This window comes from Athene cunicularia (genome assembly GCF_003259725.1).
Source record: "Athene cunicularia isolate RWA chromosome 2 unlocalized genomic scaffold, athCun1 chr2_part1, whole genome shotgun sequence".
NCBI lineage: Eukaryota > Metazoa > Chordata > Aves > Strigiformes > Strigidae > Athene > Athene cunicularia.
Window position 1 is genome coordinate 7,893,112 of NW_020799095.1, and position 20,526 is coordinate 7,913,637.

Here is a 20,526-nt window from a genome sequence, read left to right on the forward strand (position 1 = left end):
GCCCGCAGCCCACCGGGGTCGGCGCCCGAGCGCCGCCCGAAGCGGCTGGGGCCTCCCGGCGGTGGCGGTTGTCGGCCCCGCTCCTCTGTCCCGTGTGCCATAATGCTTTCAAAACACTCTTCTTACAGTGTTATATCAACACTCGTATGGAGCGTGAGCTCTCGCTTCACCCTCCTTTTCTTTTGCACCGTTCCCGTGCGGTCCCCTGTCAGGCCAAACCTCCTTCTGGAGCTCGAGCTAAAAGCCCTGCACTTCAGCTGCATTAGTTTTACTTCTAAATATCGTTTTCTACGGGCAAAAGAGGCCACGTTTACATTCTGATAACAAGATTTTTGTAGAGAATATAATTCCACGCATCCATTTGTAGCCGAGAAGAGCAAAGTGTGACTGCAGATGAGGGACGGCAGCAGAAGCTAGAAAGCAAAGCCCTGCTGGGCTTGTGTATGATGTTTTAAACCAGGTCCCCAGAATATTTTTTGTTTTGGATGATATTACAGCCTTCAGGGTTTCTTGCAAATTAGGTCAACCTATAGATGTGAACAGTGCAGACAGATCTAGAGCGATTACAGAAACCATCCCTCACACTTTGAAAGGCGCCGGCTAGGAGTGGCACAGTGTTGGCCTCTGTGGTTTGCATCAAGCAGGCACACACCACACACCACACTGCTTAACAGCAAATGGCATGGAGCCACTACGAGTGGATTTATAACGGTTCACCAGGTAAATGAGACTGGTGCAAACCAGTTGGCTACAAAGCAACTTCGTTTTGGCTTATCCACTGGAGTCAGGGACTGACTGCAGAAAAAAGCCCCCAGTGTAGAGGGGTTTTAGAGCCAATGTATAGACCCTATACAGTAACTGCCAGAGGGTATCATCCTTCCTCCAGCGTATGGCTATTATTCAACATGCACTTTTCAGCATATTTGGAAATACACACAGATTTAAGATTTGTAAATTTTACAGTTTACAGTTGATTTGTATTCCGCACCCACTATAAGATAGCACTTTCTGGTGATAGGTTTTTCTATTATTTATAGCCAGTGAAGCAGTGAGGGTCTAGGGCACACAGGAAAATGGAGATGTATGAATACTTGAAATTCAGGTACTACAGAATGCAGTGGGGAGTAGCAGACAGAGGCAGTCTGTATCAGCTAGTTTGGGCAGAATGTATCAGTCAGACTTTTTAAATGGTGTCTAAACAGCAGTGAATAACAAGTTATTCACCACTGAGTATCTCTAACTGTGAGAACTCCAGCTTCCTGAAGAGATAATGTGGCAAGAACAGAGACATGGGTTTAACAAAAGGGAGGTTTTAGACACACTTTATTCTTGTGTTTCGCATGTTGGAAGTCTCCAGTTATGATGTATCATGTAAGTATCCACAAAGTCCTCATGGGCTTTGGTCTCTGTCTTTTAGACAGAATGTAAACCATTCTGCTAGTGGTTTACAAAAAATCTTTTTAAAACAATCTCTGACACACTCTTCACTTCTGAGCTTTCAGTGGGGACATGCCATTATCCAATTACCTGGGCCTGGTGCAAAGAGTCATTCAAGATCAGTGTCTTCTCTGGTATCAAATTCATTGTTCTACTGGATAGGGTCATTTAATGTCAATATTCCTTGATGGGACCATCACATTTCCTCAGTGTCATCTATCCACTAGGTGTCACATTCTTGCTATGCAATGAATCCTTAACTGTTACTCCATTTCTAAAAGGTTCGTATTTTGCTAGCCACGTATAAAGGTTAGCACATAATCCCATGTTCACAAAAGAAAAATAGAATTCATAAATAGATGGTGGATGCATCTAAAAAGTAACCTGCATACACATACACTGCTAGGGCAGTGGACACAGTCTCACCACGATGGCAAGAAGTAAATTACCTTGTGCCAAGCACAGTGTTGTAGTGACTAGAAATTTTCCATTAGGAGGATTAGCTAATTTAAAGATGGATCAGGTATGCCTACCCTAAATTGCAAACTGCACTATCACTATAGCTAAATATAAATCCCAAGCTCATATCCGTTTGTGACTGTAGTCCAGTCCTGTGATTCTGTTAGCTGATTATAGCATTTTTATGGTCTGTCTCTGTCAGTCATAATGCAGACTGTAGCCAGAGTATAATGGATGATCTGTAGTAAGGCAGGGGGCTGGGGGGAAAGAGAGAGACAAAAAAGAATCCATCAAAATTTCAAGAGCAGAGTATTTTTTTATTCTGTGGTTAACCCTCTTCTCCCTGGGCTAATAACTACCACAGTACTTAGATAAATTAACAAGCCATTAACCTACTGTGAAGTGAAATTCTCTTTTACTCCTGGTTGAAACTCTGCTCACATTCTGGGTATAATCCAATGGCTACTGAGCCCATCCAGCATCTCACTGCTACTAAAAGGGTGAGATCTCACTCCCAGTCCACCATAACCATTTCCTTCTCCCTGTGCCCTCATTGCTCTAAGAGTCTGCCCCATACTTGCACTAACTATGGCATTCGCCAGATCCTTCCCTGAGCCCATTCAGTTTACCAGCTCCCCAGAAAACTACCCCCTTTCGGCTGGTTTTGCTTTGTTCTATTTGAGTGATTTAAATAAACTCAGAGAACGGCTAGATAAGATCAAGAGCTGGCACAAGGTAAGCACATTTCCATACAGTAAACCTTATTAATTCAAATGCACATAGACACAGGTATGGTGTGACAACCATACATTATATAGTGGTGTAAATGAGATTAATATTGGCTCTGAGCTGAAGTCACACATAATAGCAATCATTCTCTTAAGATTTACCCGTTATCGTAAAAGTAAGAAGCAATTAACAGTAAAACATACTTTTTATTCACAAGCTAAGGACATAGTGGTTTGAGTGTAAAGGGGATGATCGGACACGTAAAGTTTAAGGCTAACACGGTAATTACATTAACATTTTAGTAATTACATTTAAATTGATGTATTTGTCAGAGTAAAATACAGTGACATTCTCCCATCTTCAATGGTGGTTGGTCAGATTATACAGGATCTTTCCAACACTGTAATAAACATTACTAAAATGTTTTTACCTTTATGTAGATGGAGGGGAAATTATTTTTTTGAGTCACATCTGGCACAATTTTTACATCCTGTCAGGAATTTTCACATAAGTGAAAATTGTTGGGGTCAAAGTATGGAAGCTTTGATTCATAAACCCTGAGTGATGAAGCTGATCAATTTTAATATGTAATGTACAAGGAAGACATATCTCTTCCATTTCACCCTGTGTCTAGCTGATTAGAAACATCTACTTTATCTTAGGTACCTATTTCCAAATTAGGTCATCAAAGAGCAGAAAACCCTGCTCTGTCAATTAAAATGGAAACAGCATAAAAAGATTAGCTTGCCTAAGCCTAAAAGAGGTGAGAGAAACCACTCTCAAATTATTACCCAGAAGGAGCAGGTAAAAGGTAAAACATCAGCATAAGATGTTAAACATCATTTCTACATGAATTGAAGGAAAGTGAATTAAAAGTCATCCAGGCCAATAGCATCCTGGCTTGTATCAGAAACAGTGAGGCCAGCAGGACTGGGGAAGTGATTTTCCCCCTGTATTCATCACTGGTGAGGCTACACCTCAAATACCATGCTTAGTGTTGGGCCCCTCACTACCAGAAAGACACTGAGGTGATGGAGTGTGTCTAAAAAAGGGCAACGAAGCTAGTGAAGGGTCGAGAGCACAAGTTTTATGAGGAGCAGCTGAGGGAATGGTGGTTGTTCAGCCTGGAGAAAAGGAGGCTGAGTGGAGACCTTATGGCTCTCTACAACCACCTGAAAGGACGTTGTAGCGAGGTGGGTGTTGGTCCCTTCTCCCAAGTAACAAGGGATATGATGAGAGAAAATGGCCTCAAGTTGCACCAGGGGAGGTTTAGATTGGATATTAGGAAACATTTCTTCACTGAAAGGTTTGTCAAGCACTGGAACAGGCTGCCCAGGGAAGTGGTTGAGTCACCATCCCTGAAGGTACTTAAAAAACGTGTAGATGTGGCACTCAGGGACATGGTTTCGTAGGACTTGGCAGTATTAGGTTAGAAGTTGGACTTGATGATCTTAAAGGTCTTTTCCAACCTAAATGATTCTATGATTCTAAGATTCAAAGTTCATTCCACCTGGGCAGAGCATACTTGGTTTATTTGTTAGTCCATAGCTAGAAACAGCACTGCACAGTCAACTGGTTAATTGCTATGAGTTATTAGATAGTAAAATTTAACATGTTCTAAAAAAACGTGCAGAGACTGGATTCATCAGTAGCCATGATGCTATATGACTGGGGCTGTGCCTCACAGAGGTCCGTGACTGTACCATCTGATGCAGCATTTCAGTAGACTGGATTTTTCAAATAACTGTTTTAATAATATTTCTGCCTGGATTTAGGAACTGAAGGAAGATTATGCTAACTTAACTAGGCTGCTAAATTATGATCATAGCAAAAAGAGCTTAATCAAGGTCTGGGATAGATCAGTTCAGGAATTTAGTATTCAGTAAAAGTCCTTCCAGCCACTACCTTCAAAGTAACACTCACCAGAGATAAAGACGTGATAAATCTCCTTACAGCCCGACTCTGAGGGCTCTGAATTATGAACAGGAATGGTCGTAGGAGGGCTGATGCAGTTAATGGTTCCAGTTGTTTCACCCCTTGTGCCTGAATTCAGCTGCTGTTCAGCTGCTGGCCAACCACAGCATGAGGCTTTAAGGCAAACCAAACCCAGAGAGCAGGAATACCATCAGCTATTCCAAACTACATCAGATGTGCCCATGCTTCATGAAATATTTCATGTATTCTTATCGACAACTTCACAAAAGTAGCTATGCAAAATGTAGATACCACATCTTTACTTCATACCGTCCCTTTTACTCTTCAGTTTTAAGTAACTTGAAGCATAACTGGGGGACTGGTCTTTTATGGAGCTCTTGATTATGAAAAGATGAGTTGTATAAGTCTTTCTAGCTGATTCTTCAAACTGTCATAAATTGATTTCTCTAAGGAAATACATTGGCTTATACAGTTAGGCAAGGGCTGTAGCACTGGTATACTGCTGGCAAAACAATCATAGATTTGACAGCTGCCCAGCAGTTTTAAATCAAAAGACTCTGAGATCTGTTTTCCTTTCATACACTGTTGTACTGTATGGTACATTTGCAAGTCTGCCTACAATTTCTTTGTTTACTTACTATCCCCTGAACTGTACATCTGTTCATCTGACTGTTCTCACCATTGCTTGGAAAATGACAAAACTAGTTAAATCTGTTAAACTACAGATATCCTATTTCTGTTAAATGCTATTTCTAAGGGCCCAAACTTGTCATTATTACTGATGTCAGTCTAGTTTACATACTACATCTACATACTCAGAAACACAGCTTCTCCTTCATTTTCAGATAACCCCCAACAGATGCATACAGGTATCTACTCATCCAAGACTCCAAAACAGAAATAAAAGTTGCAAGCATTGAATAAACCACTCTTAATTTTTTTGAGCAAAATATAAATGTGATACTGGACTTTGCAAAATTCTGGAACTTGTCCCCTCAGAAACCAACACCACCAAGAACAAAATATTGAACTAATGAAAAAAGTACCATTTGAAATAATCACTGAAACAATGCAAATCAATCACTAAAGTGATACTAGCTATTAAAGAAAAATTGGAGTAGTCAAAAGAGAAAGACTTTTGCTGTGATCTCTTCTACAGGGCCGACAAGCAAAGTACTGACTGAACAAGGAGGAGTGAACATGCTGTTGTTAGAAGACTGCACATGCTGATCTAGTTCAACATGTGCTTTTGGTATCTAGTTGTTCCTTCAATGCAAAGTCTGGTGCTGTTTTTCACCATCAGAGTCCCCATGGGTCCCAGTGCTGTCATCAAATGTTCAGAGCATGGGGTAATAAAGATACATGGTATATTCCAACAGTTCAAGGGAACATGAGGCACTCTGAGTAAAACTGAAAAAATGTTTAACCTGACCTGTTGGCTATAAATATACATTCAGAAATACCAGAGATGTAATGTTTGTAAAATTAAATAAATTTTCTGTAAATTCTAACTAATTAGAGACTATTATCTTTATTAGTAGGAAGGGGTTAACTTAAAATTTAGTACTATAAATCTGTACAGAAAAACCTTGATTTTATCAAGGTCATTGAATTTGTCTTTTATTTCTGTAGTGTATAATTCGATAATCTGATTTGCACACTCAGATGTATCAAACCTAATTTTAAAAAGTCTTTATTTTAGTGAAAATCATCTCCAATCAGCAATTAGAAATGCAATGTGGTATAAAACAGGAATCCTATTTCTGTTTTCCTCATTTAGTTCCTTCTAAAGCAGATGTCTAGTGTTTGTCAAGATGGAATGGCAGAAGAGCGTAGTAGTATTTGCCCCATTTTAAGCCACAGAAAGGACTGCTGCTTCATGCTAATACCACAGTGAAATAAGCTAAGCAAAACATTAAATTAAAAAAGGATTCTCCATTCTTAGTATCAAGTGTCAAGTCAAGTGAAAATCAAGTAAAGATTAACAATTAATATTGCCCCTAAAAATAATTTTCCTGAGGGATGTGAAGTCATGTACTGAAAACAGAGTATAGAATGCAAGTTCCGTTTGGGGTTTATTTCTTTTTTCAGGAAAAATAAAATTGTATTTTGGTATTATGTTATATAACTAAGAGTCTGTGTTCACTCCAGATTTAATGAGAGTGACAGGTGTTTGGGTACAGACAGACAATCTCAGTTAGTCCAGCCTGGGTGTGAGTGGGTGTATTTAAAGCTGTATGTGAGTTGCAATGAGTCCTACTAGTATTGCATGTGAGGGCCTAGAACTCATGGGAACATAAAGCTTTCTATGTTACTGCAGCATTGGAATGGATGAAGGCTTCTCTCTTCTGCGCAGGGCCACGCATTGGAGGTGCACACCTTGGCCATATGGGACAACGTGGCAAGAACACACTCCCCCAGAGGTCACTTAAGGTAGGCAGGCCCCCTGGGCTGAGACACACAAGAGCGCGGACCAGCGGCGCAGGCAGAGACATACCTTTCTTGGCTGTTAGAGACAGCCACAGCCTCTTCCCAGTCGCATGGGACTGCAGATTCTGAGAGGAGCCTCGGCATTATACTAATAGCACCGATTCCCTCTATGACAGCAAGGAACTAGCTGGCGAAGGCTAATGCTGAGGTGTGGGAGGATTAAATCCTCTATTGTTTTATTAAATCCACACCTGCAACAGTATCTATGAATCTTTCTCATTTAACTGTAAGAGAACTTGTTTGTTCTTCTGGTCACTCTGGAAATGCTGGGAAATACTGGGTGACTGTCTGCACTCATTTATGTTGTCACTCTGAAGCTGGCAGCTTACTAACAAAAGTGAGAGTGAGAAGCAGGGCTGGTCTTGCATCCCAGGTGAGCCAGCTTGTCTGAATTGAAATCCCACCTCCAGACTAAGTGAGATGGTTTCAGGTGTCCACAGGTAATGTTCACACACCTGTGTAAGCACACAAGTAACACACACAGTCAAGACACTCCCCTCAGGCCCTTACAAGTGGCTGCTGGTGAGGGCCGAAAGGCTGCCCTTAGTGCTATATTGACAACGGTGTTTGGAGAGATAGTTCATATGCCAGATAGGTAGCAGCTGCTGGAAATTACAATCTTTGTGTATCTGGAAATATGGATGTATGCAACAACTGGTAGAACAGGCTATTCTGGGCCTGTTTCTGCTTAATACAGTTGTCTACTCTGAAACCACTGAGAACATACGCAGCTGCAGAGCTTTATCAAATCAGAGAAGTTTGAAATTCACACTAACCTAGGTTTGAAATACTCCAATCTAAAACATTCTGGGCAGTTAACATTCTTAAAAACAGGGAGATTGGTAAATGGCAGAATTAGGATAAATGCTGACAGTATTAGATGATGTAATTACAGTACCTCACACTGGAGGTAATGATCCACTTGGCAACACTGACATAGCATGCGGTTAAGACTATAGATATCAGCATCACCTAGACAGAAGACGTGTTGGGAATACACTTAGGTTTTCCATATCCGTTGCTTAGGCAACTGTTAATAAGAAGCAATATTGAGTTATCAGATACATTGGATTTTTTCCTTAATCATTAGCAAAGTAATCAAACACACATCCCTTTCTGACAGTTTTAAAGAGGACTTTAAGATTAAAAGGTGAAATTCAACAGCAGACAACAGCTGTGACTCATTTAGTTAAATGGTCTTTCAGGAAGTCTCAATGTACCTTGTTGTATGACCAAAATAATGTTGTGTGATAAATACTAAAGAAAAACAATGTAAGTTTGCCAAAAATGTTAACATTGATTTTAAAAAAATGCAAAGCTCTTACAGTAAGATGTAGTATTATTTGTGTAAGATTATTTTAATGATTTTTGATTGATGGAATTTTTTCAGATTATTCTAGATATTAATATATACCTTGATTTTATCTAAGCCTGTAATCATTGTTTTGGGGTTTTTTGGGTATTTGTTTGTCATAGGGTAGTTACATTTAATTGTTGATTTATTCACTATGTGTCATTATTCAACTCTCTGATGGGTAAAGTGGGTAATAAAGCTAGTTCACCAATTAGGTTTTTTAATTTCAAAAGCCATATACATGTATTTGCTATTTTAAATATACATGTTTGGTATAGGACAATTCCAACACCATCTGAACAAGGAGCAAAATGGTAAAGAAATTATAATTCCTTAAAAGACCATAAGAAAAAGTACCTTAGCATTTAACTGACCTTTATTAAAGTTTCTTCCATACTAGATACCAAAATCAAGTAAAAATCAAAGTAAGGTACCCAGTACTGTACTGCATACGTGTGGAACCAAGCTGCTATTGCATAACTCACATATACATGATTTTTAATTTTACTTATTTGTATTAACTCCACTAAGTTCAGCTCATGTAACTGAAGTATAAACTTCTATCTTTTGGGGGCTGTACATCAGTGCTCTGAGACATCTAGGTAAGGAATTGATTCCCCAGATAGGTTCCTCCACACTTTTGTTACCTGAAGGAGTGTCAGCGAGACTCCCCTGGGTGACCTTTCAGCTGCCACTCACAGAGATATCTGCATCATCCAGTGCCACCTGACACACCCCTGGGTATCAAAGATATCTGCAGAGGGCTGGCAGATACACAAGACTGATGATAGATCTGCAGCTTTCAGAAGCAACAGCTGGAGGACAGGAGAGATATATCACACAACATCTAAAATGGTACTAGACAGCTATGTGTAAGCAGCTTATTTAGCTTTTTGCTTCTCTAGTTAGGTGGGCATTTCATTGTTTTTCTTGAGAGAGCAGCATTCTGCATCAGCCTCAAAAGCCAACAATTACAGAAGTTACCCATCAAGAGCGTGACTATATATGTTATTCTCATTTTGACTGTTAACAAGCATACGCATTCATTTTCTTTCATGCAGCCTACAGAAACATCTTCATAAAAGTAACATTTGGTAATAGTCTTAATAAATGGGATGTCCAAGTACTTAACTCATTTTCAGGCACGTGTTTCCACAACACATCACCATCAATTACTGCCCTCTTCACAGAATTCTATCTCTTTGATTTCCATTATTTCTCCAGCAGTACAAACCATAACGAAACATTGGGTGTGCCTACAAATAAAATACACAGTATTAAACACGCACGTCAGTGTGATTACTTAGCGACATACCAGTAAGCATATGGAATGTTTTGACAAGGGTAAACTTCAGAAGTATCCCCTTTCTTCTCGAAATTGCTCTACACGTCCAAAACACCCTACACAGAAAAGTCAAGATGTGCCTGGAGCATAGGGAGGTATACATGTGCTATCTTTAATCCAGTTAGCATAGTTACAAGTAGCTGTGAAGATACAGCAGCATAGGCCAGACAGCATATTATATAAATCAGAATACAACCCGTACAAAAATCTAGCAACATGCTCTGAACCTTCTTCTTGTACACTTTTTCAGCTTCCAGCACGCAGTGACCAAAGGATTGAGACGGTGTCTGTATCTGACCACTATCTTCAATGGCAACCAGCAGACACCTTCCATCACCCTACCTATTCCCTTCAGTACTGCCTCCTCAGTCTCCAACAGCATCACATTCCACTATTTCTGTCACATAAAAACCTACTTCCTTCTGATTTTTTTTTATCTGTTATGATTCACAGGATGCTCCTAATTCTTGTATTGTGAGATTATGTGAATGCTTTCTTCTTGTTTACCTTTCGACACCATCCATTGCTTTAAAGGTTTTTCTTGTGCTGCATTCCATCATCTCTCCTCTAAACCAAGAATTTGAACCTATTTACCTTCTCCACACATGGTAGCTATTCTTTGCTGCCCTTCCTTCAGCTTTTTCTTGTTCTAGTCTACTATATCTATTTCAAAATGGTATAAGCAAAACTCCATACAGAAGTAAGAATACTTCAGCCCAAACTGAAATACTTTATTTTATTCCTGTTGTATACTTTTACTAGCCCAGGACTAAAACAAAAAAGATAAATTTGTGTAAGGTGCTCCAGGAATTAACTTGCAGCTACAATACATATACAAAAAGGAAATTTATCTATAAATCTTAGTATTCCCATAAGTTATGTAGTGATTGGCCTTTACTTGGCATAATGGTGTCGTTTTTGTAACTGATTGTAAAGAATAGCAAGCTATTCAATGTTACATAGGATAGACTACATATAAAACCACAGACCTGCAAAGACAAAAGTTCTGCTGAAACCAAGGTGCCAGATAAACCAAATACATTTAAATACCTGAAAAAATATTCAGTAACAATCAATTTGTATCGACCAAAGCATAGAAAAAACCAAGATGAAACCAAGTGCCTCACTTAGAAGACAGAAGCGTATCCAAGCAACAGCATTAAGACTCAAAAGAAATAGGTCATGTGAAGAGAAGCACTAAATTTAGTAATCAAATGTATATTCAGCAGCAAAGATAAAGAAGGGTTAGTGAAATAACTTCAACATCAAGAAAAACGAAAGAAATTAAAAGATTCCTGATCAGAACATTTTCTGAAGCTGGGAGGCAACTGAAGCAAAAGCTCTGCACTTGGTTCCAACAGTGCAACTGAAGAGAAATTCCATGACAATTAATGGAGTCAAATTTGTATGAAATATAAAATAACTCAAAACAGATTTTGGTCCGGTATTTTATTTTTGATCAGCTTTACCCCAGAAGCTTGATAAGAGCTCTAGTTGAGTGGGTCTCTGTGCACATGCAGATGGGAGTCATGATGTGTTAAGCAGTTGGTACAAAAGTACAATAGCAAAACTTTTACAGGGTCTTGCAGGCAGCCATTAGGATGTGCTTTTGATCCTAATTAGGTCAATGACAAAACTCTCCTACATCACACAGAATCATATGCTTGATTTAATGACAAGGTGTGACCACAGCTACTGTTGGCATCCCATCTGGATCTAATCAGTTCAGCTGAAGAACTTGTTCACCGAGGAGCTTACCAGGAGGTGTGATGGCTAGCTGTCCTGAGGCGTAGATGTGGTAACACTGAAAGAATAACTCTGTTCTGCAGCCAGTTAGGGAAAAAAAGTGTACTCTCTTCCTCCCAAAAGATTTTTAGTCCATTTCAGAGACTGTCTTGTTAAATCCTTGAATGCTCATGGATGGCATTTGTTGTAAAAGTGAAGTTTCTGCCACTTCAGATGCACCAACTCTGCCATTCACAAGAGCCAGTTCTTCCACTGCCAAACTGCAGGTTTTCCCGCCTTTGGCCAAGCTCTGAACACCGTGAGCTCCCAGCCCAACACAGAGGCAGATCACGCAGCCATGATAGATAGTAGCTGCAGGACAGCTGAATTAGGACCTCAGCTGGAACTAAGAGATTCACAGCATCCAGGAAAGGGAAGGGCTGCCTCCATGAGCTGCAGGGTCACTTGTCCTTTCCTCCTACTTAGCTTAAGACCCAGCAGGAGCTGTGCTCTGGGGGTCCCGGCCTCTCACAGTGACAGTTCAGCACCATTCTGGTGCTATGGGAAGCAGCACTTCCAAAGTCAGCCCTCTCCTGAAGTCTTGTGGGAAATACCAGTGGGAGAAAGAGCCCTTTTCCCTCAGAAATGATAGTGTATTTTCATCCAGAAGACAGACAGACACAAATGCAGTATACATGGTGCCATATACAACAGCACTTTGAACACTAAGATTACATAAATACATATTTAACTTTTAATATAAATTCATCCTGTAGTTTTGCTATCTCTGAGAGTAGCCATTGACTTTGCTCTGTGGGCACTGCTGAAAACAGTGGGCAGAACAGAATTATCTAACCATGCTAAATTTGTCTTTATTTATCAGTAACTGACTCAGTAAAACAAACTGTCTGAAATCCAGACAGGCATGACAAGGCTGGGGTAGGAACTAAGATATGTGGCATAAAGGATAGCACTGTGGTTTGAATGCAAATGCAAAGGTTGACTGTGGTTTGGAAGGACAGGGTGTATCTGTGTGTCATCAGCACCCAGCAAGCAAACAGAAAACAAGTCACAGAGAGCAAGAGAAGCAACAGCTGCATGTCACCAAAGGAAAGTCAAAAGAACAAACTGTAAGGAGACAATCTGTGTGGTGGTGTTTGATTCTTCTTCTTTTCAGATAGATAGGATTTTGTGTACATTTCTTGTAAATAAAAATAGTGCACCACAGACATAACTGGGTTCTCTGTCACTGCATTCCCTAATTAAAAAAAAAACATCTTGCAAGGCTGAATCTGGCCAGCAACAGAGGCTTTGAAGTGGAAGGAAAAAAAAAAAAAAAAGTACTTTTACCCTAAATTTAAGCAGTTACTCATCTTGATATTGCCTTACAAAAGCAATCTTTATGTTAAAAAGGCCAGACTCCTAGGAGAGAAGTATTTTCTACTCTATTACTACTTACTGCTACTATTTTCTACCAGCTAGAATCAGTACAAATAACAAACATTTTTTGCCTTACTGAGACCTAACGATTTATTATAAAAAAAAAGAACAAAAGAACAATTTCTCTCAAAAGAAACAACAATTAAAAAATTGTAACCAAACATGGTTACTGACTTTAAATATTCCTTTCAATTTTCTCTTCACACACACAAAGCAAAAGATTTCACAAGTAAAGTTCATTATTATTTACTCCTGTTGTATACATAAATAACTACACTCAACATGGCTGGAAAACTATTTTATGAATCTGGTTGAAAACATTAAGAATTTATTCTTTTATTTCAAGTATAGAGAAGTATTAACAATCATTTTTTTAACAAATAAAGCCAGCAGTAGGAAATTATTTCTCAAGAGTAATGACTGGAAAGACTCAGTTTCAGAGCTTACCAGATAGCAAGTAAAATACCCATAAGACACTTCCTGTATTTACCCATGGCAGATATTTGGAGACTGTTGACCAGTTGTGATTACAACATGTCTTACAGTTAAAAAAAGAGATGTAGGTTTATGAAAACTCCAAAACATTGCACATTGTTTAAAAGCAATAGGGTTAGGATGAGATCAGGATTACACCTGAGAAGTTGCACTGTGTTTCACCAGTAAATTAACTTAACTAGGAGCAGGATTATGAGAGGATTTTTTGGGGCTGAAACCTTTAACTAGTAACAGTGGCATGGACTCCAGGACATGAGATGGGACAATGGGTGTACTGGCAGACAGGATCCACTTTTTACCAGAGCCTGTAGTAACAGGACAGGGGGCAATGGTTTCAAAGTGAAAAAGGGTAGATTTAGATTTGATATAAGGAAGAAATTTTTTACAATGAGGATGGTGAGACATTGGAACAAGTTGCCCAGAGAAGCAATGCCCCATCATTAGAAGTGTTCAAGGCCAGGATGGATGGGGCGTTGAGCTATCTGATCTAGTGAAAGATGTCCCTGCTGACTGCAAGGTGGTTGGACCAGATGATCTTTAAAGGTCCCTTCCAAACCAAACCATTCTATGATTCTATGACATTAGCAACAATAGAAACATAGGGCTGAAAGGCCCTCAGAAAGTCATATTGACAACCTCCCTGCCTCCAGGCAGCCCCGCTACACCTACTAAATTTCTATTTAGGGAGGATATGTACATAGCCTGTTCTTGAACAACCCAATGACAGACCCTGACCAAACCACTGGCAATCTCTTTTCTAGTACATCTGCCCTTGAAAAATGTTTGTCCTAATGCTTAACTTAAAATAAGCTGGTTGCAATTTCTGCCCCTGATGGACACACAGAAAACAGGTTATTCCCATCTCATCTGTAACTTCTCACATATTTGTGGACTGTTGTCATTCTTATTCTTCCCTAATTAGCCAATCTGAAATAATTCACTGTTTCCTCTAGGCCCCTTGACATTCTGGTTGCTCTCCAGGTGGTCCACATCCTTCTTCATGTGCAACATCCAAAACTTGCTTTACAACTGCTAAGCAAAGCAGAATTCCTTGCCAAGTCTTGCAAACTCTAATCTTCATAATACATCCCAGCAGTACATTTATCTTTTTTTGCAATAACAAGCCGCAGTTGACTCACACCCAGTCTGTGACCACTCAAAGCCCAAGTTACTATTGTACAGAACTGCTACCTAACCAGTTTTCCCTACCAGTTGACTATTATTGCCTAGGTCTGCAGCTGTTTTGGTTGACAGGCTTCCCATTTTTTTCGTATTTCTAATTGAAGATAGTTTATTCTGTCCCTGTCCTCCACCATACTTACTTCTTCCCAGCCTGGTACATATGTGAATTCAATAAACATTTTCCCCTTTATAAGCATTCATCCAGATCACCAGATTCTGGATCTGTGCAATCCAATTTGATACACATTTCCAATTTGATAGAGAAACACCCATAACTCTGTTTTTTCAACAAGCTTTGTGTGCACCCAACTGCAGATCAACGTAGAACACACTTTATTAATTTGATTACAGGAATCACGTAAAAAGTTACTTGAAAATCAAGACATACTGCATCTATCACTCTTCTCTATCCATAAGATACATCATGCTGTTGTAAAGGCAATCAGATTTTTGAGATGTGATTTCTTGCTGACAGTTATTCATTCCTATGTTATTTTTCAGGGAGGTACAAATATATTTTTCACTATGTATTGAAATTAGTTTGCTTAATCAATAATTTCATACCTTCTCTTTTTCTCCTCCCTCCCTTCCACCATGCCTGTCACTTTACAGCCTCCCTCTGTCCTACCAAACATCCATAACTTCTCAGACATTGATTACTGACACTGAGATTCTGTTAGCAAGATCTTTAAATACATTAGGATGAGGTTAAATAGAGATTTGAGGTCCATTTGAAAATACCTGACAAATATTCTACTCTTTTCTTAACTGAGACTAATGTATTAGTTTTCTTATTTTACTGATCTTCTGTAGGGAAGTCTAGAAGGTACTGACTTCCTGACACCTTTTAGTTTTCCCACTTTACAGTCAGAGATCTTTCTACTTCAAACAATTAGTGGGCTTCTACAGTGAGGTACGGGTTTTTATTTTGCTTGCTAGCTGCATTCCATTTCATGCTTGTGTCTTTCTGATTTTGTCTCTACATGCTTCTGTTATACTTTTAATCTCAGCCTTAATAGCCAACCTGCTTTCTCCTTCCCTATAGGTTTGTTTCTTCAGTTTGAGTGATTTAGCCAAGCTGGCTTCCTAACTACAGTTGCTGACTTCACAAGGAAAACCTGTATTTGTACTCTTAATATTAGCAGCTCCTGTGAATTCACTCTTTCTCTTCCATTTACCTCTCATACAACCTTCCCAGGGGAGCCCTGCCTTCCTCTTCTCCAAGTTCATAGAAGGTTGCCTTCCTGACTTTCATGGCGTTCATGTTGATCCTACTCCTTGTTCTGGTCCTGCAGATCACTAGCTCACTCCGCTATTTCATGGACAGTCTCATCTAATGTTTACCCTGACCTTTTCAGCTATTTGGTTCTTACTGGTTGTAATCAAAACTTGAATAGCCTCACTGCTCTGCGTGGAGTTCTCCAGAAAGCCTGGAAGGCTCACCTGTCTCCAGCTTGTGTCTTCATGTAGGTATCCACATTCACAGCTGAGGAAGAGAAAACAATAGTTGTGGCACAGGGACACTGCTTAGTTTCCCCACCCTGTCTCATGCTGCTGAATGTCTCATCAGCATGGGTTCTCACAGCTAGCGCCTGTGACCCAGGCAGACACAGTCACAGTACCCTTGATGGGAGCACCCTTCCACCCACCTGAAAACATGAGACCTTGTCTCTCCCCAGCCACTCCTGTATCTGGGAGGGAATTTCAGGTTAATCACATGTGAGTCACATACTCTGGAATAGCCAAGTATGACAAGATGGAAGTTCTGGCTAGCAACACAGCCTGTCATGGCCTCAGCTGTTGCCAATACCGATATATTAATAAAGATGTATCTAGGCACCCCTCTTTGGAGTTCATTCGCTTCTTGAAGCACTTCTCTTGGCCTCCCCATAGCTGACTCTTGCACACCGTTACTCAACTTCCTACCACAACTGCTGTAGGCACGATTTCAAAATGGTGCTATAGGGGCTCTGAATGCAAAGCCACTCTGAGATGTTGTAAACAGCAACTCAGTCAGGACTATTTACTCAGCTTACATGACATGACCCTGGTGAAGTAATCAACAAAACTTTTCTTACAACTCTCCTCAACTGCACCTCTTTTGTTCAAGTGCCAGGCTCACAGAGACTCTCGTTTGCCCCAGCCATTCCCTCCAGGACTCAGTCCCCTCACAGTCATGGCCACAATGTCATAGGTTTCCCAGTCCACAGCCAGCCCACTCCTAGAGCAGGATCAGACATGAGTCTTGAAAGGGGCACAAGAAACGTTGCCATCCTGCACAGCAAGAATGTGAAAGGACAAGAGGCTGCAACAGATTATTTCCCTATGCAGGGTAGGCCTCAGGCAGAAGGACCATAGCAAAACACTAGCCTTGCTTCAAGGAGGGTCTCCCATGTCACCAACACCCACCCAGAAATCTGGGTATCTGTAGAAATAGCCTCCTTACGCTCACCAGAGTCACAGACATATTGGTTGGAAGATGTTGGCAAAATTAACATGAAGGAAGACCTCAAAGTAGTTGCAACGCTTCCTGTTCAACCTACACTGATTTTAAACTCCTTTTCCCACACACATGCATGCCTAGGAAACAGGATAACGTGCAGCAGTCCCACTAGGAACATACTAAACACGCTGCCATTGGTCTCAAAACGCCACTCCAGTTTGCAGGGGAGCACTGGACAGTCTGCAAAGCCGTAAGACACATAAACTGAGTAAGCTGCCTGTGGGCTGCAGTACCCCTGTAGGCCACTGGGGTCTTAGAGTGCCCAGTAATATGAATCTCCAGACTACCAAAGACTGACCTGGTTATGACTTTTCCTTTCTCCACTGACTTATCCAAGGCTGAAACAACCAGCTGCCAGACCACCATAATACTGAGGTCCAGAACCAAGTAGCAGAGACTCAGACGATGTCCAGATTCCTCCCCCACCTCAGCAACAAGAGCTCTTCCCAGAAAAACACAGACAATAGGACTCTGGGCAAATTTCCTCACGTACACAGCCTGAAAGCTGTGTAAATCTTCAGTCCTCCAGCCCCCTTTGAGCTTTCGCTTAGGTTTAGCCACAGCTAGCTCCAACACCTGCAGCTCCCATCCCTGAGACAGTTGACAAAAGATAAGCTTCTCCCCAAGCAGCATGGCAGTCCTCCAGTGACAGCAAGGCATGGATAGGAACTCCAAGGAACATCCTCTGACAGCTTCAAAGTCCTCTTGCCATCATGAACAGGTTCATTTGCAGAAAACAATTTTATTCTGCTTTTTCCCTGTTATCCTGAGTCCCCACAAAATGTCAAAATAAGGTGGCTCTCCTTTTCAACCAGGGCAAGACTCAAATTTTCAGGTGGAAGTTATGCCTGAACTAAAAGACAAAGCATGTGTAGAGTAGACACTCAAGAGTGGGAGCATCTGTGGGAGCAAGCGACTAAGGGCCTACAGCAGCTGTATGGTAGTCAAGTCATGCTTGCTGAAACACCACAAGGATGCAACTGGTGTGAGCACCTTTGCTCATGAGCTGGGGTGCCATCTTTGTTGTTGCTACCAAACCAGCATAGGCATACTATAAGATGTTACTTTCATCAAGCTGCCTTGTTCATCACTTTCATATAAATAACAAGCATAAACAACCTTTTCCCCTCAGTCTGTACATACTTGGCCAGGTCAACCTTCCCTATGGTTTTTGCTCAGACTGATTTTAGCAAGCTATTTGTGATGCAGTTTGGAAAAGCAGCTTACTAAGGGTGTCGCTATAAATGTGGGTGATAAACACTATCACTCTCTTTTCAAGCATTATTAAATGACAAGCTCTAGCTGACAAGTAGCTACTTCCGTTGGATTGAGTAGGATCATGAGCATAATACAAATAATATAGAAATTGTCTATTTGAAGAATATTGCCATAGACAATAGTACAACCCAAATGTTAAACAGCTAAAAGCAATGACAGTTACTGTGAACAAGCTTCTAACATAGAGAGTCTTCAAGTTATTATGTGAAATCCAGAGTAAGCAAGGTGGCTTACCATCAAACTTCTGTAACATCATCTGAAGTCTTTCTCTAGCATGGAGATTGATTTGTTTTAATGTTAGTCCAGGACAAGGGGGATCTGTGAGGTCAACTGGATTGCTTTTCTTCTCCCAGCAAAGGGAACTTGCTGCTTCTGATGCTAGCAGGAAAAGATGTTTGCCCTGAAAAAAAGTATACTAAAAGGAAGCTGTAAGGATAACGACAATGCAAGTGGCCATCTGTTGGGTTCTTTTATATTTTATCACTGTGAGAGAGGAAAGTCTTTCTATTTTGACCTTATCTATGTTAGACAATGGGATCCGAAAATAATATTCTGGTTTATAATAGCAACATTGGGTAACATACCTATTATTAAAGAGAATTACATTAAACTAATTCAATAAAGAGGGTGAGATACAAGTCCCACTAAAAAAAAAAATAGAGACGTGAGAGATTAAACAGTGGCAGGGACCATTCCCTTAGAGACATCTGCAGCATCCAGAAATTTCTCTGAAATACAAAAATAGAAAAACTCACCTGAACTATTTGCTTATTATGATACAGCTGTCCTTCGCTCATTTACACTGCAACATCAGTCAAATGACACATGACCCTCTTTCTTCTATCAGCATTATCGCAGGCATTTCTTCATACACAGAAGTATACCTGATTTATCCACATAATCAAATCAGCTCTAAAGAAACGGAGTCATTTCTCACTAAGAGAAAGAAGGGCTGTTAAGTGGGAGCGGGCTTTTGGTACATTTACATTCTTAAACAAGTGTAACCAATTAGTGCTTGTGTGAACACGACTGATTTAAAATCACAGATATAATGGTGTCTGAACACTTGCATGTTCCATGAGTAGGGAGTAAATCTTGTTTATGAGGTTTTAAACTTACTATTCAATTGAAATGAAGAAGAAAAAAATCCTAGCATTCAGAGCTATTGTTTCAGGCTGTTTGCATAGTCTAGAGAGCATCGTTACCAATGTTTGCCAGTGATCATATACTTCTGCACTTATCGATATTCACATTTCTCATAAATAAAATCTTTCCGAGCAGTAAGAAAAAATAAACAATGTCTGATTGCCAAAGCGTTGTGACACAGCCAAACTTTATCTGACATTGTTGAGATTACGCAATCCCTGTTGTTAAAATTGCAGAATGGTTTTAGCTGAGAATAATTTCAGCTATTACCAAATTAACCTTATGCCTTTTATCAAAGGATTTCAGAAACCAAAAGAAACAGTAATCCATCTTCCATCTGTTTGTCTAAAGTGCTTCGGCTCAATGGCACACATCAGAAGAAACACAAGACTTAAACTTCTTGCCACTCCTTCCACTCACTGCACCTTGCTGCTTTATTTCAATTGTTTGTTGATTGTTCAGTTGGAATGCGGTTCTTTACGCAGCTGAATAATAACACAACCTATACTGAGGCTAAATGCTGTCTAAAACAAGCGCATCCCTTTCCCCCAGCATTCTCCTCCCCAGGAGCATGTCTGCACTTTAATTCTTTCAAAACACTTGAAAATGAAAATCACAATAGGCATTCTGCTGGCAATCGTTTCGGGGACAGATAATATTTAAGTTCCCTCCAGAGCTTCTCATTTGCTTCTTATACGTAAAAACAAACTCAAACTACCAAACTGAAAACCCGGTGCTGACTACCATAGCTGCCGCCTCTGCGGGCCCTGCTAAGCGAGCTGGCAAACACCCGCTGTTTGTGCAAAGGCCGAGCCTTTTGTTCGGGTTCTGCTACTTCTCCCGCTTTACTTATCAGCTGCGTGCTGGCGCGGGCGTTCGCTGCTCCTCCGAGGTAACGGCCCGGTGCTGGGCCGTCCCTCACACGGCAGCGGGAGCCACACTCCGCGGAGCGCTGAGCCTCGGGGCTGACTCGGCCGAGCACCACAGAACGCGAACCCCGGCGAGGCT

The 20,526-nt window shown here is 40.5% G+C and overlaps 1 protein-coding gene across 2 annotated transcripts in view; it reads right to left on the reverse strand.

Annotated features, from left to right (window-relative positions):
- ANO10 (anoctamin 10) overlaps positions 1–18,844 on the reverse strand; it is a 138,553-nt gene extending 119,709 nt beyond the window's left edge. Inside the window, exons 1-4 of one of the 2 annotated variants that reach the window (XM_026842323.1) lie at positions 18,607–18,844; positions 16,035–16,077; positions 13,588–13,714; positions 9,537–9,660 (exon numbers count right to left, since the gene is read on the reverse strand). In XM_026842323.1, the coding sequence (XP_026698124.1) occupies positions 9,537–9,573 (37 nt within the window). In that variant the 5' untranslated portion in view covers positions 9,574–9,660; positions 13,588–13,714; positions 16,035–16,077; positions 18,607–18,844. The remainder of the gene's footprint in view (positions 1–9,536; positions 9,661–13,587; positions 13,715–16,034; positions 16,078–18,606) is intronic. The other variant, XM_026842324.1, reaches the window with a different exon arrangement.
- Between the last annotated feature and the right edge of the window lie 1,682 nt (positions 18,845–20,526).